The following is a 27124-nucleotide window of genomic DNA, read 5'->3' on the forward strand; positions in this document are numbered from 1 at the left end:
TAGAAGAAGCACACACAAACTTCACACATGGGTGAATGCACACAAACTGGGTTTGTGAAAAACACTACCAGTGATACAATATCTTCAAAATGAAAATACCAAGGAAGAGATTTTATTCAACTCAATCTATAACATTAGTCAAGGCAACTGACAGTTTTACAAGTGCTCGACCTGAAGCTCTTTGTTAGTGAAACCTAGTACTAGAAAAAACGAGGCTTACTTTCCCTCCACTTCTCCCCAAATCCATCTCTTTTAGCTCTGTCAAAGAACTGGCTCCAAATGTGTTTGTTCCGCTTCTCTCTTTGTTTTTCCCAAAAGGGAAAAATTAATGGCCAAGTGGGTTTAATTTTTAAATTGGTACAAGAGTTTTAAACACACTGTACCAAAAAAAAAAAAGTGCAAATGGAATGCTCTTGAAAATAGTTACACATTAAACACACATCTTATGACCCAGGCCTCTCCTAAGGCAAGTTCTTAAGTTCTATGGAGGTCAGAAGTTTAGTTTATTCAGCAAGAATAACTCTATTAACAGCTCCATCTCCTTCTTGTCACCACAGTAAACATCCACACATTCCAAATTCTGGAAAATGTGAGGCAATTCAGAGGAGGCTGGAGCTGTGGAAGACTCCACTACTCTGCCTGAGAAGCTTCTAAAACTATCTGTCTGTCATCTGAAGGAAGTCATCCACGGGGATTCAGGGATCACAGAGGATCAGAGAAGGCACACTGGACTCAAGAGACGGATTTTCAGAGAACAGCAAGGGACTGGGGAGGCTTTATTCATATCACTTCTAAATAATAATGATGATGAAAGCCCTTTATACGTATGCCCAGAGCATCAAAATTTCTAATCAACATATATACTACTGTTTTCAAACACAGATTTTCTTTTTTCTAAATAATCCTATCTTTTACTAAAGTGAAAGTGAAGTCACTCAGTCGTGTCTGACTCTTTGCGACCCCATGGACTGTAGCCTACCAGGCTTCTCCGTCCATGGGATCTTCCAGGCAAGAACACCAGAGGCATTGGAGTGGGTTGCCATTTCCTTCCCCAGGGGATCTTCCCGACTCAGGGATCAAACCCAGGTCTCCTGCATTGCAGGCAGCCGCTTTACCCTCTGAGCCACCAGGGAAGCCCCCTTTTACTGAAGGTCAAGGTTAAAAGTAAAAAAATCAGCAGACTCCTAAGCAAAGAGAGAAGAAAAAGAAAAAAAAACTAAACTAAACTTAGAGCTGTTTCAGAACCACAAAAACCTTCTTGATTTTTAATTTGATTTTATAGCATCTACCATGCAGGAAGGTCACCCTGCAGGAACCTGTCCTATCCCACACGGAAATAAATGAAATCACGACGCCCTATAAACTGACAGGCGCTAAGTCACAGCTAGGAAAATGGAAGACAGTGCTTCACCCTAAGGAGTCAGTTATCCAAGTACAAGACAATCTGACTTTCAACTTGATGTAAATTAATCCTTACTCTTTTAAAATCATTTTATACCTGAAAATCAGCACCTCCACTACTTAATCTTAACAATGTCTTGAAGTCTTTTCTACGTTTTCTCATGGAGATGCCAGTCTGAAGCCCTTATCCATCACTTCTGCCCTAGGAAAAAAAATCTAAGGGAAGATGAACCGTGCACAACCCAGAGGCGACGAAGGAGAGCCAGCTCCCCACGTGGACCCCCTGCACTGGGCGGGGTCTGAACAGACAAGCAACATGACAGAGGTTTAATTCCAGCTCCTCGACACCGATTCCTCCCAATGTGGTTGTGTAGTACTGATTTAAGTGGCTTTCCAGTTTAAGGCACAAAGAGGGAGAAGGCGCAACACCTCCCACGTTTCTAAAACCAAGAGTAAATTTTAACTGTCAGTTCTATTTGAGCAAATAAGAGAGCTCTCCGGATCTGCTGCTTTCATTCCCTCTCATGGCTGCTTCCTATAGAATTCAATCTTGATTTTTCCTTACTGATGCTATCTACCAAATTTTCTATCTAATGATATAATCCATCCTACAAGAAGAGTAAATTCAATGTAATATATAGAATTCAAAGATTTTCCTTAGAAGTTTTGTTTTTCCTTCTTGAAACAGCCTGAGCTATTTTTTGCCTACTCACAGGTATGCTCACACCTGTCGCCTGGTTTTCAGTCATTTTTACTCTCATTCCCTAGTTTGGCACCATTCTTAACTATTTTCTCCCAACCATTTCTTTCCCAACAATCACTCTCAATATATTGTCCTTTCCCATCCACTCAGCCTCTTCGGCATGTATTTTACTTCTCCTTTGAGTACCAGCCTCCAGTTCTCCCCCTTGATACAGAGGAATCTATTGATTTTGCATCTCAGGTCCTTCTTGTCACCTTTATCCTTGCTCTGAACTCCTCTTCTAAAAGACAATGATACTGATAAGGGTCATCTCCTCACTCTTGACCAATCTAGCTCAGAGGAAAAACGTTTCCCCTATGTTTTTCACTTTCCTTTGGTCCGCTGGTGTACCCTGGGGCATGCTTCTTCCCCATGGCAGGAAGCACGCTGCAATGCAGCCGTGGAGCTCTCTCCTTCATGTTTAGTTTGTACTGATTACCTACTGGCCTCTGTCAAGGACACTGGCCATATGAAACATGTTAGACGGGATGGTCATGTACTATGAGAGGTGGCCAACCACGTCTGGATCCAGTCAGTGTGACACACATCTGATGTGTATTTCCAATAGGCATGGGAGATTCACCCAATCTCTCTCTCTTGCACCTTGGGTCTCATGACTAATGGACAGCACTTGCCAGAGGGCCTGCTGAATTAGGGGACCAGGAAGGTGCTACGTCTCCAGCCACAGAAAAGAACTGACTGCCTCAATTGGAGCTTACACCTTGGACCTTGGCTTCATTAGCTCTGAGCAACAACTGGCCACCGTCAAATCACAGCGATGGCCCTTGCTAAATGTAGGAACACTGGCTCCATTCAGAAGGTAAATATAAGCCTCAACAATACAAAAACAACCACCTCAAGACAGATCAGTTGGCAAACTAAGAACAAAACGAACTTGAGATCTGTTGCCCATTCTAATTTTCATGATACCTCCTCCGAGAAACGGTAACCTTCAGCCTGCTTCTCAGAGTCCTTCCAGGTTAAAGCACTTAGAGTGGAGAACCACTTAGACAGACACCAGACTGCTCCTGAATGAATGTAAAAGCAGCCATGAACAAAAAGAGAAACATAGCTCTTATTTCAACAAAAATCAAGAGCACATAGAAACCACTTTTCTTTCCTCTCTGAATACCACAAAGCAAATTCCCATTACAAGTAGACACAGAGACATCACAGGAAGAGGACATGGGGGAATAGATAAAAATAAACTGTATTTACCTTCTTCTGTTTCATGCCACACGATCCCTTCCAAATTCACACTGGTTCCGGGTTCACAGGGCCCAAGACACTCTGGCTCTGTCACTACTCCAACTTCACACGTATTGACACCCACGGAACGAGTCCGAACCAAAAGCTGTTCAACCGGTGCTGCAATATTGGATGAAGATGGGGGAAAGTAGGAGGGCAGAAGCTGAGGCGTGAGACTGCTGGCGATCGGCGGCGGAGGCGCTGGCACTGTGAACAGGGGGTCAACCTGAAAGATAGACAGGCTTACTGCAGTGGTGCTATGTGCTTGGAGCGCTTCTCAATGCAAGCTGTTTACATCACTTCCAGAACACATCACCATTCCAAATTCCATTTGCAATTATAATATGCTTTGAGTGTTTTAATGGTGCCAAAACACAAAGTAGAAGACAAATAAGCATTTTCGTTTTTCATGACACACAAAGTAAACATTGGAGCTCTAGCTTCTTGGGTTACAGACCGGCCTTTGGGGTCCTTATAAATTCACCAATTGACAATCTTTAGCCTCAAGAAATGTGAAGGAAACATGCTTTGCGAAATGAAGACTATTTCCCACTTGTTACGAAACTGTATTTTCAACATAACAACATTTTCCAAAGGAGAAACTCCAATAAATATCCATATAGGCATCACTGGACATTTAAGCATAAGAGAGGGATTAAAATTGTTTTCAAAGTACTTTATAAACCATAATGAATTCAATCACTATTAAATAGATTAACTTACTCTGCCGAACATATAAAATCATAAACTTGATTACACACACAGAAACACAGAAACTGGATATTATTAGCATGTATTAGGCATCAACTTTTAACTAAGTGTTCTGCTGCAAAGTCTGACAGCGTTCATAGAAACGGAGAACTACCCATAGATGCATGTGCTCAACAGAATCTGAGCCCCTCCATGCACGAGTCCTTTAGTGTTTCAACTGGTAAAGATCCCTGATGAGTTTGATCGGGACTCAGCAACTCTATGTTCAGGAAAGAGAAATGTCAGCCAAAACGAGACCCTATGGTGCAACTGCTCCCTTGCACCCCAATCCTGAGGACAAGAGCAAAGGTATCTTTCACCACAAAAAATGCAGGAGTCAGGCCATTAATGAAACCAAAAGCTACGTATGTACTAAGCAGGTAGGTCACCAACAGACTGATGCACTCCTTCCACCCGCTGTTAACAACTGTTATGACTGCTACAGAATAGCTCTGGCCCTGCTGACCGGTTGTCACATGTGAAAAAGCCAAACGCACAACATCTCTGCACAGGATTCCAGATCACCTGTGTCCTCAGGTTGCATCTCATACAAGAGATGATGTCTTTATATGTCTCATCAGTTGGGCTGACAAAGGAGATATGTAAAAAGGACACAGAGAAAGCTCTTCTGGTAAAATTCCATCTTAGTCTGTTCATATGTTCTCAGTTAATATTTGTAAGAAATCAACATTTGATACAGACATAATAGTGCATAGTCTTTGTTCTTTTAAAAAACACACACACACACAGAGTGTTTTTCAAGAGAAGTCATATGAGGAAGTGTGTTCCTCCTTCAACAGCTGAAGCAGTCATCTGTGTGGGCTTCTTGTTCATATGACTGGAGGAACTATTTCTACAGTTTGCATTTCACTAAAATGATACAGCAACGTTCACTTGCCTGAGTGATCCAAGATGTGGCAGAACAGCCCTTCATCCAACTGCACACTAAAGAAAGTTAATTTCCTGCTCTCCAAGCTGCCATAAAACTCCTTTTGCTCCATGCTTTTTATTGTTCTTCATTCTTGATCACAGAGCCCCGAGAAAGGAAAGCATTTAACAGCCCCGAGCCCCAGATCTGGTGATTTATGCTTTTGTGTAAATGCAGCTTAATGTGGATCAAAGTTCACACTGATAGTTTCTATTTTAAAACTGAGCTGACAAATGAAGAAAGGGGTTCAGAGGAAGACAATTTAAGGGAGGTGGGGGAAGCCAGTGCAACCCTGTAGTCTTTATTACAACTAAAGGATTGCATGAGACTGAAGTCACTCTTTAGAATTTAAAAGAGGACCAAAAAAAAAAAAAAAAGACCAAAGAAAATTATAAACCAGCTACTGCACATTTTTTTTGCATGATTCCCAACAAACTCTTAATTTGTATAGTTAGTTGTAAATTGACTGTAATTTGGTGCGACACATATAAACTGAAAAAACAAAATGGAACGTTCTCAAAATAGTCTTCATATCCTTGATCAACAGCATACATTAATTCTAAAAGAACAAGTACAGCTTCAGTTAGACAAACAAGAAGACTGAATAAAATAAAAGAGGTGAGGTGTCTTGGAGAGTACCAACTCTCTAATTGTGAAGCTTAGGATGCCGTGGGAAAACATGTACAAAAGAAGCTGTAGGGGTGGGGGTGAGCAGGCAACAGGGCTTTGGCCCCACCTCCCACACTAAGTAGGCCTGTGACTTATGAGAGTCATTTAACCTCACTGAGGCCCATGTTCCTCAACTGGAAATTTTATTTTCTTGCCTTCTAATAGTGATGATGAATCCTATCACAACAGAATTTCTAGATTAAATCTCTATTTCAGTATAACTCTGCTTATGAATATATCTGCATGGAAATACATATACACTCACATACTCTTTAGGATATTTATGTAATTCCAAAGATATAGCGTCTAAAGAATCTAGATGGCTTGATGGGAGAGGCCATGGTATCCTAGGCCTACTGGCAAGTTAACTGTGTTTATTTCCATTAACACAATTCAAAAGCAATGAAAAGAGTTCAGCTGATGATATATATACAGAAGGGACCCTGGAGCCCTGTGCACACTTGTTTTAAAATGAGAAAACCAAGATTCAGCGAAGTTTGACTATAAATATGAACAATAATCATAAACAGTTCCCCAATGTAATAACAGTCAAAAACGCTTAAACTTGATAGGAAAACTCAACAGGTTATATGGTTTTATAGGTTAAGCTCTTTGACTTAGACAAGTGAATTTCTCTTAAGTTTTTCTACTGAACTCGCTTCCTCAATGCAGCTCAAAATCCCCATTGCTTTAGGTCTCGATTATCATTATGAGAGTAGAAAAGCAAACTTTTCTCCCTTGGGATTTCAGGATTTGGAGTGGGAAACAAAGACCATCCATGAGGGATACCGAGGGCCGTCCTCTCCCAGAGCTTACCAACTGGAAAGGGGGTGGGGAATTACAGCCACTCTCAGAGGAGTTTTAGTTGGTAGGTATGCCAGTTTTAAAAACAATTTCTTTTTTTTTTTTTTTTTGCCAACACAAAAAATTAGGAAAAAGTCTGAATTTCTACTCTCTTGTAACATAATAATTGGATCATGCGCTATGCTGGGCCCACATTGTTCGTGGCATCAACTGACAGGGCTGAGCTTCCCTCAGCCTGCAGTGACCTGCCCAGGCATAAGCCGCTGAGTTTGCATTTCCAGCTTTTTGAGACAACCACAGAATGTTCTAGTTAGGAGGTCATCTAACCCAGTTTACTCATTCTAGAGAAAGCCAGGGCCCGTGTCTGTGGAAGGGCAGTAATTTATCTCTAGTGGCAGCCCAGGTGAACACAGAAGAGCAGCATTTTCTAAGAAGGACCTTTATAAAGGAGCTCAGCATACACTGGGAGGGAAGAGAGGGATGGGGGAAATAACTTAGAGTTTGGTCATTTCTTTGTGCTAGTGAACACCCAGAGTGTGACGTGTTCTTCCAAAAAAGAAATCGGTTCTTGTGTATTTCATGGTGCTTAACACACAGCCATGTGGCGCTACACACGAGGCAGGGTTTTGAAAGTTGTTTCTGCCTTATACCAAAGGCCAACTTCCACTGTCCCCTCATTTCTCAGGTCATTCACTCCTACACTGAAACACAATTTTTTCACCCAGTGAGGCTCTTTAAGAGCAGCAACAGTTCCTACAAGAGTGTCTGGAGAGGAGGCAATGTACACTTGGATTTGGGTAGTGACAAACCTCAGGTTATTCTGGTTCAAATTCTGACCCTGGAGGTACTTGCTTGCGTGGGATTCTGAGCAAATGACCTGGCTATTCTAAGGTTCAGTGTCTGGATCTAAGAAATGGGAGTAAGAATAATGATTATCTGCATGGGGTCGCAGTAAAGACTCAATGAGATAACTCATGCCCAGTGAAAGCGTGGCATAGCACTTAGCTCAGTAAACAACGGCTTAGGAAAAGGAAAAAAAAAAAGTCCCTGGGCTGATATTACAGTTCTCTAACCCTACATGCACTCCTACAAAGCTCCTTTTTATATCCTACTATGTTTAACATAAATCTATAATCCTCTCCAAATGCATGGTTAAGTGCAGTTAAAGTATGTTAAAAGTATGAGGAAAAGGGCTTAACCCTGAGAAGCTCAGCCTGAGGAAATACTGCTCCTTTCATACACTGGCATCTGGCAGTCGCCCACTGGCTTAATCCAGCCCCGTTTTACAGCGAGCCCGATGAGTCCTCCACTTCTGCAGAATCTCCTTCCACTCATCTCTTGCTGGACCTCTTTTTTTGTGTGCTGTGCTCCCCTCAAAGTTTCCTTTTATTCACCTCAAATTGATCGCATGTCCACCCAATAAATAATTACTAACATACCTGTTGTGTGCCAGGTGCCACTAGCAAAAGAGTGGGCAAGACTGCAGCAATAATCAAATGGCCATACAAATCCAGCAAAAGTGCAAGTGTCGCTGCAGCACTTCACATAAGGGGCTATCCAGGGTGACCTGAGTGTGAAAACCAGCACGAAGAAGACAGTGCAGGGCAGAGACCAGCCTCTGTAGCTGGAGTTTGTGTCAACCTTTAGCAACAGAAGCCTGGGCAAGCTGCCTGATCTTTCTGGGACTCAGAAGCTTCATCTGTAAAATGGAAACAACCCCTGACTACTAAGGTGACTACCACCCAAGATCACACAAAACGTTAGCCCCAGGGCACGCGGTACGGAATAGCCCTCAATAAATAAGTGCTCCTGCCATCGCCAATATGATTCTTATTATCACAAACATACCTGAGACCTGAACTGAAAAAGAAAATGCTAGGTCGTTTAGCCCTTTCAAAGCCAAATGCTAGGATTTGCTACTAAGAGTAGCAGTTATAAGCACCTTTCGGGAGGGACATACCCTAAAAGAGTATTCCTACCATCTTCCATTAAAAATTGGTGGGGAATTATTAGTCAAATGATACCAGTAACTGGAATAAAAGAGCAGGAGGGAGAACTGGCCGGTTTTAGAGAAGGTTCCTTTGTCAAAGCTCTTTTCTGTTATCCTGACGGGACACTGATGTAATCTACTAGAGCCTGAAAGAGGAAAGCAGCCATCTCCAGTGGAAGAAAAAAAAAGACCCATAAGTCTAACAGCTGGTGGTGGCAGCCTGTCAAACTGAGGAAAGTTAATGTCAAGCACAGACGCGCGGCAGTCTCTCACTGTTATTTTTGCATGATTATTCCCAGGTGTTGGTGCACACTGAGCGGTAGCCTGGCTATTTATTACTCGAGAGAGAGCCTAAGAGCATGGGAGTCGGGGAGCAGAGAGGGGAGAGAGAGGCGGGGAAGGAAAGGTTATTTACACAGATAGTGGCACATAGGGTGAGTAATCAGAGGACCAGAGGGGAAAAATAGTCTGCAGAGCGAGGTCCTGGCAGTGTTTTCTCTGTTCACCTTATTTCAAGAGCTTCCTGAGTGCCGACGAGCAAGGAAGGCTCCAGTGCTGGAGCACAGCGGGCAGCAGCTTTGTACCACTCGGGCACAGACTGTGGCCCCTGGTGATGGTTTCCAGGACCTGGAAACTGACAAGTGAGGAAAGGTCGGCTGGGCAGGGCTGACCTGACAAAGGGACAGTCAGGTTGGCTCTACTGCGGGACGGCTAGCACTGCCAGGAAGATGGGAAGTTCACCACCAGGAAACAGGCAAGCCTCAAGGAAAGATTCCTTCCTGCACCCCGGGGCAGGTCTGAACCTTCACTGGGGAACTTGCCTGGGTTTCTTCCATCTGTTGCTACAAATCTCCATGCTCATCTTGCTCTTAACCCCTCAATCCTGGGATTCTCAGGTCGCCAACAACCAGAGAGGGAATGGTGTTTTATTTCGTTCAGAGTCAATATTTTTACATTCTGTGAGCACACCAGGGCACGATTACTTAATGCTCACGTTTTCTCCATATCCTGGTATTTGGCTGTTTTATGAGATTGCCCACAGTCACCTCTCTAATTTAAAAAGCATTAGACAGAGACGGCACTCCATGTAAGGGAAATCACAGCTCTTTAAAGGTGACCACTGGCGCAGTCCATCACTTTGCATTTTAACTACCCTTTCTGCCAGACATCGTTGCTTCATTAGTAAAGCAAGGGAAGCTTAAAAAATGGTTTCCTTAAGCACCGATCTTTTCCCCAAAATGATTCGTCAAGGGTGAATTTTCATCCTTGTCGGACAAAATTGGAACAACTGCATGTCAGTATTCCTAATTCTGTCTTTCCTACATGTAGTGCAGGCTTTTCCTTCTAGAAACCGTGATCAGGGCAAAGCACGCACTACAGCTTGCTGCCAAACAACAGGGGCAAACTCCTTCTAAGGGCCTACTGTACACCAGGCCCCAGATGTTTTCTATCTCCTCTGACACTCATAACATCCCCATTTTATAGAAACAGAAACTGAAGACCTCAGCGAATGAGCTACTTACCCAGAGAGCTGAAATTCCAAGCCAAACCTCTCTGACTTCAAAGTCTGTGGGCTTTCTTGTAAAACTAGTAACACTATCAGTCACTACTGTTTAACACTTATTACACAGGAGGGATGATACTGTGCATTCTCTCATTCAGTCTTCACAAGGTTGTGACTGAACGTACTTAACAGACGAGGAATAAGGAACTTAAACTGAAAAGGTCACTTAGGGTCAGTGGCTGAACCAGAATTTGAACCCACATTGATCAAACAGCAAAAGAAACTCTTCTCAATGTAAAAGAGAACACGAGGTAGAAAGAAACCTACCTCCTCAGGTAATTTCTGACCCTTTTCTGCGTGTTAGAAGCCATGCATCTGATTATTTTCTCAACTCCTAGATCAGGATGGTGCATCTTGGTGTGCCCAAGCAAATACCGCAATTCCTTCAGAAACCTCAACAACAAAACCTCGCAGAAACCATAGCTCAGGTTTTGTTTTGCTGTTGTTACTGTTTTAAATCATCTGACTCCAAAAGCAACAGCTATATACAATGACTGGGAATCATACTATTATTTTCAGTTTCTCTTTCCTAGGTATAAAGACCAGAGACCAAATAAAAAGCCAAAGTTCTAGCTGCTCACACGCTTTTAAAGGCTTAGCCGCTGAATAGGTAGGGCTCAGCCTCGGGATGGACCAGGGCTCCAGCTCCAAGGCCAGTGGGGTCAAGATGGATGCTTCCATTCCCAACCAGGACTCCAGTCCTGCTGAAGTCACAGAATGCCAGCCCAGGCTCTCTGGGACACTGCATGGGGATGGTGATCAAGGGAAGGTGGCTGACTGTTCAGTGTATTATTCAAGAAGCAACTCCATGTGCAGAAAGGGGACAGGCTTCTAACACGCAGAAGCACAGACAGGCCAGCCACAGGTGTAAACTATATTTTAAACAAGTGACGATTTTTAACTTCATGCTCTAGCTGTGACAATTTTTCAAAGCAAAAGACAAGGAAGGCACTGAGTATGGAAAGACAGAGTATAATTAAACTACCCTGGACTTGGTGTCTAAAGCTTTCTGATTGTCTTGAAGCCAAACCAAAATCTCCCCTAGAAGGCCCTCCCCCAGCTGCACCAGGTTCCATGGGAAAATGAAGCTGGTGGAGGTAGAGGGGACATAGGGACTCAGCCTTGGGTACTTTCCACCAACCACAACAGTTGTTACACACTCAGCCTCATCTATGTTCTTTGTTGGGGAAGAAAGGGGAACCATTCCTGTCTTATTCCTGAGCCACAGATTCTTCATCTGTTTTAACACTGTCAGTGACACTACTCAGCAACCTAAGCACGCTTTAAATAGCAGTAAATGACCGGTGTTTTCCTATCCTGTTCATAAGGCTTCTCTGATTTCCTCTCATCCTGCCTACTTCCAAAGACACCTTAAAAAAACAAGATTAAGCCACAAAGAAAGGAGGAGGTGGTAAAAGTACTTAAAAAAAAAAGTCTGTCTTCTTGGATTAATCCTTTTCCCTTTATTTTGTACAAAACTAAACCCCTGTGTATACCTCAGATATGCAGATGACACCACCCTTATGGCAGAAAGTGAAGAGGAACTAAAGCGCCTCTTCATGAAAGTGAAAGAGGAGAGTGAAAGAGTTGGCTTAAAGCTCAACATTCAGAAAATGAAGATTATGGCATCGGGTCCCATTACTTCATGGCAAATAGATGGGGAAACAGTGGAAATAATAGCTGACTTTATTTTGGGGGGCTCCAGAAATCACTGCAGATGGTGACTGCAGCCATGAAATTAAAAGACGCTTACTCCTTGGAAGAAAAGTTATGACCAACTTAAACAGCATATTAAAAAGCAGAGACATTACTTTGTCAACAAAGGTCCATCTAGTCAAGGCTATGGTTTTTCCAGTGGTCATGTATGGATATAAGAGTTGGACTGTGAAGAAAGCTTGAGTGCTGAAGAATTGATGCTTTTGAAGTATGGTGTTGGAGAAGACTCTTGAGAGTCCCTTGGACTGCAAGGAGATCCAACCAGTCCATTCTAAGGGAGATCAGTCCTGGGTGTTCATTGGAAGGACTGATGCTAAAGCTTAAACTCCAATACTTTGGCCACCTCATGTGAAGAGTTGACTCACTGGAAAAGACTCTGATGCTGGAAGAGATTGGGGGCAGGAGGAGAAGGGGACGACAGAGGATGATATGGTTGGATGGCATCACTGACTCGATGGACATGAGTTTGAGTGAACTCTGGGAGTTGGTGATGGACAGGGAGGCCTGGCGTGCTGTGATTCATGGGGTCACAGAGAGTCGGACACAACTGAGTGACTGAACTGAACTGAACTGATGCTGGGAAAGACTGAAGGCGGGAGAAGGGGACAACATAGGATGAGATGGTTGGATGGCATCACCGACTCAACGGACATAAGTTTGTGTAAGGTCTGGGGGTTGGTGATGGACAAGGAAGCCTGGCATGCTGCAGTCCATGGGGTCGCAAAGAGTCAGACACGACTGAGCAACTGAACTGAACTGAAACCCCTGTAAAGTTCCACATCAATCCCATTTCTTGCAATTAGATCTGGCCCTTGGTCCTGGAGAGTGAAATTTTTAAAAAAGAAGCCCAGAGGTAAAACTCTTGATTTTGCTTCACATGGGTATACCTGCACCAGAGAGCAAATCAATTTCAAAACCCCTGATTATTAAGTATCTCCACAGATAACTGGCCATTAAAGCATTGCCTGTCTTTGCATGACCCCAATTTCTCCTCGAAATTAATAAAAGGTTGTAGGTCTCTAATCCTCAACTATCTCAGGACACAGACATGATTCAATGAAGAGAGAAAGGAGGAGAAATGAAAGAAAGAAAAGCCTGTTGGGGGGTGGGGTGGGGATAATCACTCCTAATGCTCTAACCAACAGCACTTCTTTATAGTAGAAAATCTCACCTGCAACTACCTAAACATAGTCTTTTCAAGGAATATTTTGGACATTTAAACTATAAACACAATACATGCTGGTCATATCAAGTTCAACAGCAAGGAGTCAAACCTTATGAGAACTAAGATGCTTCACGGAAAGAGTCAAAGACGCCTTCCACAGCAGGGGAGCCAGTTGTCACTTCTTGGCCCATATACTATTTTGGTACCATTCCCTCCCTGAAAAAACTAAAGACTACTCACATAAATTCAGGTCTAGGACACTCAGCATCAACCTCTTCTCTCTCATCCTTCCTTCCATAACTCCCAAAAACTGTTTCAAAGGAGCCATCACTTTCTTAACGGAAGCTTTAAAATTTTAACTTCGTATCAAATCAAACAACTCAGTAAAGCTCTCCATAGCTCATCACAGAGATGGACAGTTACAGACAGAAAGAAATCATGAAACTCCCCAGCCATCTTCATGCCCATCTTTAAGGACACCTTGGAGACACTTTTTTTTTTTTTTTTTAACATTCATTCTTATTTTGGCTCTATGAAAGGCAACGTGGGCTTTCTCATCGGATTCTGTAAACTAAAGAAACTAAATTCTTAAGAGGTAAGTTACCTCTCAAGGTCAGGAGTGGTGGCTCAGCGGTAAAGAATTTGCCCATCAGTGCAGGAGATGTAGGTTCAATCCCTGGGGCGGGAAGATCCCCTGAAGAACGAAATGGCAATCTACTCCAGTATCCCTGCCTGGAAAATTCCATGGACAGAGAAGTCTGGCGGGCCACAGTCCATGGGAGCCACAAAGATTCAGACATGACTGAGCACAACAGCACACAGCAAGGTCAGGAGCCAAACAAGAGGCCGCAGGCTATCCCATGAGGGCTGCTGTGCCCGCCACCAAGCTCCATACCGTACCTCAAGCTTTCAAAGTTCTCTTCTCGCAGAACCTTCCCCACCCCCAGAAAAGAGTTTCCCACAGGCCCAGAATTCTGTTTTCCCTCCTGAGAACAGAGCAGCCTTTAAAAGTCCAACAGGTCATTCTCCAGGGAGAGCTTTTCTTCTAACAGCTTCCTACGTATGCATCCTCCTAGAAATTTAATCCATATAAAAAAATGTAGGGCGATGGGGAGGAGTCGGTTTTCATTTTATCGCCTCTGTGTTTGCATGAATTTTAGCATGAACATGTACTACTTTCACAGTTTTTAAAAAATTTTAATACAAAGATGCTAAGCCATTCCACTCAGAATAAAAGGAAACAAATGCTAACGCAGAAGGGAGAGGGCACAGGATTGAGACTATGATTTCAACTCCTTGTGTAGAGGTCCTGAAATTAACAAGCCAAGGTGGCACTGGGACCAACTGCGTGTGAAGGGAGGTGGTGTATTGACCCTGTGTCCTCCGCTTTACAAGGGCTGCTGACTGAAGCTCCCTCACCATTGGGGAAGTTGTTTCCTCATCTAGAAAGTTTTCGCCAGGTGCTACCATTTGCCAAGTGTTTCTCCGTGAGCCCTGGAGGGCCCTGGAGGCGGCGGGGGAGACTCGCAGTGGCCACAGGGCAGCTTGGGGTCAGCTTGGGTGGCCAGTCAGGTTCATCATGCGAGTGCCAAGGGGTGTGGAAGGGGAGAGTGCAAGGTGGGTCTGAAGGTACTGCAGGAGTAAGGCTGGGTGAGGGTGAGAGGCACAGACAGAGACGAGCCACGCTGGACAGGACAGTGAGTTAAGGCTGGAGAGACAGAGGGCTCATGAAGAGCGCAGGGCAGACCGAGAATGTTCCGGGATGACTGCGAAGGTGGAAGGGTGTGCTGAGGCCATTAAAGCGGGGGCGTGGGAGGATGGACAGTTTCTCCGGCAAAACCGAAGCTGTGGGGGAACACATATGAGAGGGCTGAAACCGCAGGAAGGCAGGCGGGAAGGAGGGCAGCTGAAGCCACTGCAGTCCTCCACGGAAGAGGCGGCAGATGTGGTGGGGGTGCAGGGAGAGGCGTCTCAAATACCCGTCCCAGGTTTCCGTGTGAGCGCGCGAGGGCATCGTTCCCGGGATGGAGAGGACGGGTGGAGGGCAGTGGGGCGATGTCTATCATGCGGACGGACAGAATGGTGTAGAGCTCAGGAGAATTATCTAGACTAGAGAGGGGTCACCGGCAGAGAGAAAGCAGTGAAGCCAGCAGAGTGGAGAAGCTGGCTCAGGAAACCTGTGAGAAGTATGGAGAAGGGGCAACAACATTTCTCGCTGACATCAGTGTGGAGTAAGAGAGCAGGAGGCGTGGCTGTTGTGGTTGCAGCAAACCAGTAGAGAGCTGAGTGACCACAACCAGGGGAGACAGGCTCCAAGGCCACCGTGGTCTGAGGGGATCTGGTGGCTGACACCACAGGGCAGTCAAGCAAAGATATAAGGTGGACCTCTGGGGAGCTGGTTGAGGGTCTCTCCCTTCCCTCTACCCACCAGAAGAGCAAGACTGCTGGCTTTTTAAAGGCAAGCCCTGAATTTCATCCTGACAGCTACTGGCAGCCCCAGAGAGTGGCCACTACACCCTCTGGAACCTTCTGTTTCAGTCCAAGTGAAGAAATAGACTCGACACCATGGCTGCAGCCACCTTTCTTCCATCAGATGACTTGATCCATGAGAACCCATATCCCCACCCCTGCCCCCTGCAAATGCCAGTTCCCGCAGCCCTTCCATGTCACTAGCAGCCAAGAAGGTAATGAGGCCTGTACTTGAGGAGACTATCACCAAACCAGTAGTCATCTTGAATATGCTTTTTCAGACTGCCTCCACCCGAAGCTACCCTACCCAGAGTGATGTCCTACAGGGTCCAAGGCTCATTCCCTTGAGAATTGGTGCTGGACCCTAAACAGAGATAAACTCACTCGTATTCCCTTCTATCTTCCTACACTGGTACCCTAAAATCATGTCCCCCTCATTCTCTATGTTCCTGTTCCCAGCCTGCAAATCCCTATTCCCCACTTCCTCCCATGTGAATGCCTTGCCTTTCCAGTCTCCAGGGAATGAGCCTCTACAAAGGGAAGAATATCAGCAGTTTACCCTGCTTGGGATGGCTTTGGTCCACAGTCTAGTTCAAGGGTCAGCAAACAAAGGCCACAGGGCCAAATCCGGCCCAACTGCCAATATCTTGTACACCTTGACAAGCTAAGCACGTTTTTTTACAAATGATATTTTACGATCAGTTTAATGGTAGCAACCACCAACTCGGAACCCACAGAAAGTGAAACGTTATCACCACCCCCCATAACAAGATAATTCCATTCTTCTAATTAGTAGACCTGTATTACAAAGTACACTCAATTACTATCATTAGATTTTAATTTTTATCAACTGAAAAAAGTCTCTAGAGACTGTTTCCTCTCCCTGGTCATATCAGGACCTACATACTACCCATGAAACTGCATCTGGTTCCACAAAGTTAAACTAAGTACTATGGACTCTTTACAGAAAAAGTTTGCTGGTCCCTGCTCTAGTTTAATGGGAAATGCTGATCCTTTCAGTAGCTCATTTAGGTTCACCAGTGGACTCTAATCAATGTTACCAGGGAGAGGAAGAAAGGATGGGATGGGGGGTGAGGGGTGTTGAAAAAGAGCAGGAAGGAAGAGAAAAAAGGAAGCAGGAAAAAGTATAGGAATACGATGAAGTAAGCACACAGATTCATTTATGAATGAGACAAAAAGCAAAAAAAGATTAATACACTACTACGCTTAGCTCTCCCACCAAAAATCAGGAATCACAACGCACAAAAGAGACAGGAGGTATACTTCAAGTCTAACTTAAGCAGTCATGACTTTAAAACCTCAATAAATATTTATTGAGTATCTCTCTATTATGACAGCTTGGCACTAATATAAGGAAAACCAAGACAGCTAAGATTCCTACCTAGACAGAGCTTACACACAAGTCAAGTTTTTTTGAAATAACAACATTGTGGATAAATTATACCTCTCTATTCCTATAAGAATGGAGGAATGTTAAAAATCCCACATAACTGTAACATGTTTTTGGTCATATTTTTAATCTTAAAAGCTAGAATATTTTAGCTTAAGTGAAAGTGAAGTCACTCAGTCGTGTCTGACTCTTTGCGACCCGTGGACTGTAGCCCACCAAGCTCCTCCGTCCATGGGATTCTCCAGGCAAGAATACTGGAGAGGGTTGCCATTTCCTTGTCCAGGGGATCTTCCTGACCCAGGGATTGAACCCAGGTCTCCCACATTGCAGGCAGACGCTTTAACCTCTGCACCACCAGGGAAGCCCTTAAATATAAGAATACAGTCTCTCAGAAAACCTCCTATAGAGACACAGAACTTCAGATCCAAGTATTAACATCAAAGATTTCAAGGGAGGAAAGGAAGCCAGGTTGAAAGAAGGGGGAGGAGGGGGGGGGGGGGGCGCGAAAGGGGTGGCCTTACAGACATCTCCTGCCACCTACAGATACCCAGGTGTTATGGGACCTTTCCCTGGGCCTCCAGAGAAGGGAGGACTGGAACTCGGCCCTACCAGAAATCAGACCAGACCAGAACCAGAATTCGAGTTCTCTGCCAAGAGGAGGTGATCAGTTTCCAATCCTCAGCTCAGGCTGAGGGCCCTTCGACCAGATTCCGGCGTCCAGGACCGGGAGACTAGAAAAACAGGGAAGGATAGGAAGGGTTAAGGAGAGGAAAGAGAGAGGGAAGGGGAGAGAGGTCAATAAAGTCTCTTCTTCCTTACTGGTCAGGGCGCTCTGGCTAGTTGTCCGCGTCAGGAGGAGACCAGGGACAAAAGGGTCCTAGTTGCGGCCGCTGGGTCTGGTCCATTGGCAGGCAAGCTGGCCCCCGAGTACCCCGAGTGGTCAGGATGTCAGTCTCAGCAAAGAAGAATCCTAGCCAGAGTCGCCACTTGTTGCAGGAAGGAGGATCCCTTCCAGGGCCCGAAGCTGGGCTCTTGTCTAACACTTGGAAATGAATTGCCCGAGGAGGCACATGTGCTGACAAAGCAAGAGATTTTATTGGGAAAGGGCACCCGGGTGGAGAGCAGTAGGGTAAGGGAACCCGGGAGAACTGCTCTGCCGTGTGCAACTTCCTCTTAAATGAATGAATGAGATGAAATTATCATTCTCAAATACACTTGGTTGGGAGCTAGAAATGAACCAAGCAATCCCAGAAATCTGAGTTCTCTATGCAGAAGCCTAGTAATGAATGGTTCAACTAAGACTGTCGGTTCCAGAAGCTACTTCTCACAGAGTATCACAACAGACATGCCAAGCATCCCACTAACACTTCTGAACTTGGTAAGAGCTTGCATATTACAGGTAAGTCTCTGTGTTTAACTCTCAGATCATTTACAAACTAGTAGCATCATCTTACAATTTCACTGAGCTCTGCTAAGCCTCAGTTTACTTACCTATAAAGCAGGAGTCATAGCATATAATGTTACCAACTTGTATTTAATATAATGGACACATGAAATGAGGTCACTCAAATCAAGCCCTTATCATCCCCATCTTGTAGTAAGCCTGCACACAGTGTGAGTGGTCCCTGTCATCCTCACACAGGGTTTCCATCAAAACCTCAAAAGCAATGTTTTCAGGACTTGTTCAATGTGTCACATGCCTAAACCAACACATTAAAAACCTGCTCCTATGGTTTCTGGAAACCAAAGGATGGTTTTTCAAATAAAATGAAAAACTTCAAAACATCTGGAGATAAATCTATAGTTGAACATTTACAGTTACTTAAAAGCAGGTATATGATTTGATTTTACTGGGGAAGAACAATGATTTTTCCTCTTCCAGAAACTGGTGTCCTGGGAGGAATCTTAAGTCTAATAACGAAATCAGGATCAGTATTCACAAGATGGCATTAAGAATGCTTGCCTTAGCTATTTTACAGAGGGACTTCAAGAATCAAAATAAACTGAAAATGATCTCAAAAAAGAGCATACACATAAATAAGTATGGTCATCTATGTATACTCATTAATCCAGTTACTCTCTAGCGTCAAAACGGGAATGAAGGCTAGTGGGTCAAGAGAGATAGGTTCACATTATCTTAGCACCCAACATCCGCATTTTCAGAATATTTGATTTTACTGTGTGTTTTATTTTTTCCTGTCAGACCCCGTTCTTCCCGTTTAGAAACACGGTACGGAGGGCATCTCTTCGCCGGCTGCTAGTGCGCAGGATACTCCTGCACAGCCCACTGGCAGTGCCCACCAGCTCTGCTCTGGGACATGACTTCTCATGGTTCTGTTCTTCACTTACTTCACATCCTGTGCTTGATCGGAGTATGTGAAATGCTGCTCTGACACTACTCAATTAGCATTTGTCTTTATAATGGTGCCCTTGCTTACTGCATATGTCACGTAGAGCAGCAGTTTAAGGGGCTCTGCGGGAATGGAGAAACCATGCATTCAGCAGGCCTGTGTGCAGTTGGTAACAGACCAGTTACATGCCTCATGAAGGCAGTCAGGAGACAGATCTGTAGGTTTGCTTCTCCACATTCTGACACCATGAGCTAATGGCAACAAGGTTTAGGGGGTCTTAGTGCGCTAAAGGGCTTCCCAGGTGGCTCAGTGGGTAAAGCAACTGCCTGCAACGCAGGAGAGAGACGCCAGAGATACGGCTTCGATTCCTGGGTTGGGAAGATCCCCTGGAGGAGGGCATGGCAACCCACTTCAGTCTTCTTGCCTGGAGAATCCCATGGACAGAGGAGCCTGGCGGGCTACAGTCCACGGGTCACAAAGAGTCGCCCACGACGGAAGCAACTGGGCACGTGTGTTTTATTTCAGGATAGATTTCAGATGACTACAAGAAATTACTAAGACTAATTTTCAGAGGCAATTCACTCAATCTCATACCTATCAAATAATATCTGCTTTAAATCTTGTTCACATAAAACTATAAGGAATCAGTTTCAAAAAAAAAAAAAAGGCACATTTTTAGTGGATACGAAGCCAGTAAATTCTTGTATGATGTATCCCTAAATAAATGATGGAGGACATGTACTATAACAGAAGTATCAAACTATGAGTACTCTGTGGGCGATGGAGCTTTCCATATTTATATTAAAATGTATATTTCTAGTATGCTATCCCTTCATAGTACAGTAAATTTCAGTCAGTTGCTAAACACCTGCAAAGAGAGTTAGCATTAGACTAAGCTAAATTTAAATCTAGTTGATTTGAATTATGATTTAAATCATCAGTCAAGAAGAACTGGTATCTTTTTAAAATTAAAAAATGCATACTTATTTTTGTCATAACAAGCATCAGAAAACTCACAGGTAACATACATATACCACTTTTTAAAGAAGTTATTTAAATATGATATTAAAAAATTGTTTAAAATATCCTAATTATTTTAATTTTAATATTACCATCCAGCTCTTACATATGCATACATATTTTATATGCTCAAAGACAGACCCAATACCTCTTAATAGACTGTTTCACATTTTACAGCTACATTAGAAACTCTCATACTATTTCTTTACATATCAAAATTAAATGGAAGCATCCATGTACATCACTGAAGAACTATCTTCTCTAAGTTAATCATGAATTTTTTCCCGCAGTACGTTAAAATTTAATAATCATAGGGAACTCTCTAGCAGCCCGGTGGTTAGGACTCTGGACTTCCACTGCAGGGGGCACAGGTCCGCTCCATGATCAGGGAACTAAGATCCTGTACGCCACGCAGAATGCACCCCCCGCCCCGAAAAAGAAGAATTAGAAAATCTAATAATCATAACCAAAACAACTTAGATTGCTTTGTTTAACTTTTGTAAAAGGGCATTTTCCGTAAAATAGATAGTCGACAAGAACCTGCTGTAGAGCACAGGAAATTCTATTCAGTACTCTTTAATAACCTATACATGAAAAGAATCTGAAAAAAAAACAGATAAATGTATAACAGAATCACTTTGCCGTACGCCTGAAACACAACATAGCAAATCAACTATACTTCAGGCTAAAATTTAAGAAAGAAAAAGGATATTTCCTTCAACCACAAATCATTTTAAGATGAGCAGCCTTGGCTCTTTTTAAGTACCTTTGTTCTTCAAGCTGTGCCGACGTGCTAAGTCACTTCAGTCATGTCTGACTCTTTGAGACCCCAGGGACTGTAGCCTGCGAGGCTCCTCTGTCCATGGGGCTCTCCAGGCAAGAATACTGGAGTGGGTTGCCATACCCTTCTCCAGGGGATCTTTCCAACCCAGGGGTCAAACCCGAGTCTCCTGTGGCTCCTGCAAGGAAGGCAGATTCTTTACTGCTGACAAAAGTGAGGACTCAAGTGAGAAGCTAGAGAAAAGTTTTACGTATATAAAATATCAAATAGTATGTAAAAAGCACATCTGTCAAGCAGTTGCTTTAACCAACAACTTTAAATATCTTTTTAATAATAACTCTGAAGCACTCTGATATATTATGTGATAGTTTTGTTTTGTTCTAATGGTATGGCGTTGGGGGAATCTGTTTTGGGTAGGCCTGGTACTGTGTGTTCTTCAGCCTTATATTCTAGAATTCTGGTAACTCTTTAAACTCTAACAATTTATTAACAAAACCTCTACTCCCAGTTTTTGCCACATAATTTTATTCTGAATACAAATGGTATAATTTGAAAAAATATTTAACCTCCTGACACACCATAACCGATATAAATGTCTCTCGAAAGCAATGTGGTTTTTAAAACCAGTTTTTAAAAATCCAGTTCTTAAAATCACAGTTATAAATATTCCTTTGAAATCTAATAATTGCTCTCAAAATTTAAGTGAAGATTAATTAACTAATGTTTTAGCAAAAAGACTTTAAGGGGCTCTGGAATAACTCAGCCCCCCAAGGATATGCAAAACAATGGTAGAAATTAGCCTTTCTTTTTTTTTAGTTTCACAGATGAGCAAAGTTAGCTCAAGGACACAGGAGTTTATAGCGAAATAAGGGTCCAAGTCTCAGGAGAGGTTCCCAATCTAGGCACCGGTTGTATGCAACGTGCAACCCAGTTTCATCTCTGCAGAGCCCAGGGTTCTGAGCTGCAAGGGGGCTTTGGGAGTGTGTGTGTGGCCAGTCAATGTCTCCACACAGGCTGTGAAGGACAACAGATGGGACTCCTGTGGATGTTACCCTCTTCCTCTCGTAAACCTTTTTGCTTTCTTGTGCCCTTGTGCAGTGCGGAGTCACGCTGCAAGGCGTGCGGTTAACACACACAGAGACAGTGAAGCCTCGTAGTTCTGGAGAGCCAACCCCAGCCACGCCACAGTTTGAGACAGGCCCATATGCTGAAGACTTCCTCCCCAGCACCCCTTCCCTTCTCTTTCAGAGAGCTCCAAGTGGCATGGTCCCAATCCACGCACCTAAGCGTGAGTATCCAAGGCAAAAACACGACCTGGGACCCCCAACCTGTACGTCTTCCCACCAAGAGCAGGTAATCCTTCCCTGCCTATCGTTCTCAAAGTGCCTGGTCAGAGGAACAAACATGTTCTCTTTCAAGTGCGTTAGGAAATCTAATATTTTGTCAAACAGAAATGAAAAATAAACCTAATCTAAGCTGTCATGGAAATTGTGAGATGCCTCTGGCAGTTCTATCAAAGTATGGAGACACGTTGGGACTCTTTGAAGAAATGAAACTGCAGTTTATCAAGTGTGATTTATAAGCAACACTGATGTAGCTGGTAGATAACACTGCTGTCTAATCATTAGTAGTCAGACAACAGCCACGTGAACACATCAATTATGGGCCACGGCCAAAAGCCCTTGAGATCTTGGAGATTAACAGCCAATCCTCTGTTTTACAAGCTCACATCAAAAAGAATATTAATAAGAGGAGGGGCAATGTGAAAGCTTGTCAGAGTAATTCAGCCACTAAAACAAGGCATTTTTTCCCCCCTTCTCCTCTCTGTTGAATTAGCCCAAGGAAGTAGCTGGCATCAGCTACAAAGTGCAATGCTGCCAATTTCTTGGGAAATGTTTTTCACTAACATATGGGAACTTGTAAGGGTCTGCAAAACTGCTATTTGGTGAAGAAAGACAGGCAAGTCTTCATGTTCCTTTTTTAAATACTGGTATAAAACAAACAGGGTCATTATGGTATTAGTGAATTATTTTTAAATTAATATGCATGGAGAAGTAGCCATTGACTTTCACTCTACCCAAACTATCAGAAATTTTGTAAAACCTCACATCATTCTTTGACTTCCACCAGTCAACAAAATTTAATTGAGTAACGACTAGTAACTACTCTGCACATTAATGAGTTTCTTCAAATCAACATGGCCCTTTCCAAAGTAGGACAAAAATAAAATAATGTGTGGTCTCTTAAGTACTTAAATTCCTTCTTTCCAACTATCTCAGGAAGACAGATACAAACCCCACTGATATTTCCACAGTTAGAATTAAGCCAGCTCTCACAACCCACACATAGAAAGCATTTGCCAAAATATATGCCACAGGCACAGCATATTTTTCACTTATATTGTTGTTAACATACGCACCAGTGAGGACTGCTACTTTCTTGCAAATGATCAGGTTAAACCAAATAGCTGGCAACTAAGGGTTTAGTGGGGTTTTGCAACACTAGCCACGCTACAGAATACATGGCCTGGGTTTCCCCTGCTACTGAGCGATCTGTTTGCATTTTTATTTATAAAACACTCTATATTTACAGACAGTGTTCCTAATATTTCATTTGCTGCTCATCATTTCAAACTCAGCATAGGGTGGAAGGAAAAATCATCAAGGGAGAAAAAAGCAGCATGGGGTTCTTGTCACTTGTCAGCAGTCAAGCTGTTTGGCCCCCAAGTAAGTTACTGAACTCAAAGCCTTGCTGACAAGCAATTGTTAAATCAAAGATTCTTTACCTTGGGTTCAAAGACTTGATGGAGTCTGGGAAACCCTGTAATTACAGAAGCAAAGGTTTATGTTTGCACATAGGTGCACTTTCTCCTTCTTTTCTTTTGCCTGGGGAGAGAGTCCATAGATGTTCAATAAAATCATGACCCAGAATAGACTTAAGAAGCAAGAACCAAGTGGTAAAGTCCAGGGCAAGAGCCAAGCTTCTTTTTCATTACAACGCATCCTCAATACACGTTTGCGCAAGTAAAGGCACGGCATGAATTCTAAACCTTGGTTTCTTCACCTATAAAACCAAAACAGTAACAATAACACGTTCTCTGATGACCTTTGAAGGTTATCACAAAAACCTACAATACTTCAGAAGTATTTAAACGCAAGTGAAAGTGTTAATGAATGAAACATTCCTTGGACAGCCAGTTGCTAGGCACTGTACAAAAACTAATAATTATTGATTGCATTTTTGATATTAGAAAGGAAATAGCCTTCTGAGTAAACAATGTACCTAGGAAACTTACTGGGGCCCAGGAAGGGTGGGGGCAGGTAAGGGGGCCTCAGAAAAAAAAACAAAACTGTTCCCTGGCTTTGCTGGTGCCATATTAGAAATTTACTATAAAAGATGTTTCAGTTTCAGTTATGGGCATCATCATCATCATCTTTCCTTTAACATGCAATTATGAGATTTCTCTACCACTTTTCCAGTCAAAGCTCTCATCAGAAATTAGAATTAGTAGTAACTTAGCAGAAACTCTAGAAGAACCACAACTGTGCCACGGCCATTCAACACAGCAAAAAGAGAAGAAAAGGTCTTTCACAAGAAACACAGAGAGTTTCAATCTATTAAATATATATTTGCAAGTGTCTTTAAAAAAAAAAACATTTTAATAACACGTTGAGTTTAATGGGCAACTTCAAGGTAAAAAAACCAAACCACTGTTCTATTTAACAAGTTATGACTATGAATGACATATGATTATAGTCAATGATTATCCACCAAAGCTGTCAGAATGGGCTGTACTCCAAGTTCTTAGACAAACGTCATCAAAGATAAAGGGGTCAAATTCAGCCCTGAAATCCTAAGATCTTATTATACTTCAAACTCCTGAACTGGCTTTCCCCCCCCCCCCCCGCAAATAAGATTAACTTGGTTTAAATAATTTTCCCAAGGTCATACCTAAGCTGTAAGTTATAATAGACACTCTCTCACTTGAATAATGACTTTTTTTTAGGAGTAGTCTTCTATTTTAGCCCTGAGGATTTTGTGGGTGACAAAGAAATCATCAGACAAAAATCTGTCAGCAAACAGGATGCCATTGCAATCTGTTATTCTGACACAGCATAACCCTTCTGGGTAAAGCATCTTTATCTTTGTTCTTTAAAATTCAACAGACACGCTCTAGCAGACCCAGGCAAGCAGGTGCAATATAGCCGATTACATACAGATGACGGTGCTTTAGAAAATTAAAAATGCTGCATTAATACAAGATACATCAAAATCCAGATAATTCCCAGCAACACTTTTGCCTGTGATCTCTGCATAGAGGAAAGAGAAAACGTGGACTCTCCATGGAGCTGGCTCAAGGCCCTCCTCTCTTGGAAACTCTAAGAGAGAAGCTAGTTCAGCATGTAGTTACTGAGCATTTCCTAGAATCAGGCACAGTGCCAGCTGCTGGGTGGCATCCGTGCTCTGCAAGGTCTCATACTGCAGGAGAAACAGAAAGGGTGCAAGTCAAATACACGTGTCTCAATGCGGCAGCTAGGAGTGGGGGGAATTACACCTCTTTTGAATCTAAAAGGACACTCAGAAAACACAGTTCAAGAAGAAACCACTAATAAGACACAGCAGTCCCAGAAGAAACTACGCCCAGGGTCATAAAAGAAGTTAGTGTCAAAGCATCGAGTGGGACCCAGTCTCTCAATCCCCGTTCCTAAGCTTCTCCCCTGGATCATGACCCAGGCAGGAATCAGTCGAGGATCTGCCCCAGGAAACAGTCTACCTGAAGGCTGCATGGGGCCAGCATCAGCAGGACCCAATGGCTATGCTCTGCTGACTAAGAGGGCACGATAGCAAATTGGCAATCTTCTGAAGACCAGCTGACCAGGAGAGATGACCTCCACAGATCAGTCCCACAGCAGTAACACTCAAACTGCTCGCTACAGACACTCCTCAAAACCTATGATGCAGTTTCCTCCTACACTTTGCTAAACGAAACGGTTAACTAAGGAAACCCATGGCCATCTTTACTACTTAGGCATAGACTGTGCATAGAATTAGGCATTGACTTTGCTCCAGGATTCTAAGAAACACAACAAGGGTGTTTACCAGGCTCTAAATCTTACAAGGGCTGGAGGTGCAAACCCTGAGTCCTTCCTGTTCCACCTGCCATGTGGCCAAGTATAGTATTTAACCACCTATAATGTAAAACACTTCATGAAGCCTTATTTAAAGCAATATTATGGTGATTTTTCTATAAAAAAGCTCAAAACAGTAAGCAAAAACAGAAAATCTTAATAACCATTCCTAACGTCTGCCTTTGAGAGAAAGAGAGAGATAAAGAAAGACACCTTCAAATAAGCTATCTGAAACTTTTCCTAAATGCACACCAAGCAGTCCCCCTACGTGGGTAGGGGATCTGAGACAGGGTATTTTGGGAAAGGAATAAAATTAAGTACTCTTCAGGTGATCCAGATGTAAAGCTCTGATCAAGAAACAATGCTTTTGATTAAAGGGTTCAGGAATTTTGGATACTGGATCAAATATTATTTATATTCCAATATAAACCCAAAAGCCAGTAAGATGAAAATCATGTTCACCTTTCAGTTGGAAACCATAAACACTGCCAACTACCATAAAAATGGCACAAGAAAAACATTTTTAATAATCTTGGAGAAATATTTTTCTACACCAGTACAAAACCCAGAGTCCACAAAAGGAAATGAATTTAAATATAAACCTAACTACACAATTTAAGACATTTACACAGGAAGTAAAAAAAAAAAAGCATAAACAGGATCAGAAGACAAATGAAGAAATGAGGGAAAAATTATAAGCACATGAAAAAATATTTGTAAAACACAAAGTGTATTTAACTAATAAAACACTGAAATACTTGAAAGTTAGTCAGAGGTTATAAACTGCTAACATGTAGGAGATACAATCTGCCCTTTTCATATATGAAAAGGGCAAGTTTTAAAAAGGGCCTTCTCTCTGATTATCATAGATCAGAGCCAAAGAATTAGAATTCAGAGCATTAAACTGTAGAAATATATGTATTTCATGTTCCATTGTTGGTGGGAATGTATCTGATGAAATCAAGTTGGGGGACAATTCTGAAACA

At 42.9% G+C, this 27124-nt stretch overlaps 1 protein-coding gene across 4 annotated transcripts in view; it reads right to left on the reverse strand.

Moving 5' to 3' along the window:
• The window catches only part of ZNF608 (zinc finger protein 608), a 107969-nt gene that overhangs the window by 56199 nt on the left and 24646 nt on the right, over positions 1 to 27124 (reverse strand). For all 4 annotated transcript variants that reach the window (XM_040241734.1, XM_040241735.1, XM_040241737.1 and 1 more), the window contains one exon: positions 3362 to 3617. In XM_040241734.1, the coding sequence (XP_040097668.1) occupies positions 3362 to 3617 (256 nt within the window). The remainder of the gene's footprint in view (positions 1 to 3361; positions 3618 to 27124) is intronic.

The sequence above is a fragment of the Oryx dammah genome, unplaced genomic scaffold, assembly GCF_014754425.2.
Source record: "Oryx dammah isolate SB20612 unplaced genomic scaffold, SCBI_Odam_1.1 HiC_scaffold_5, whole genome shotgun sequence".
Taxonomy (NCBI): Eukaryota; Metazoa; Chordata; class Mammalia; order Artiodactyla; family Bovidae; genus Oryx; species Oryx dammah.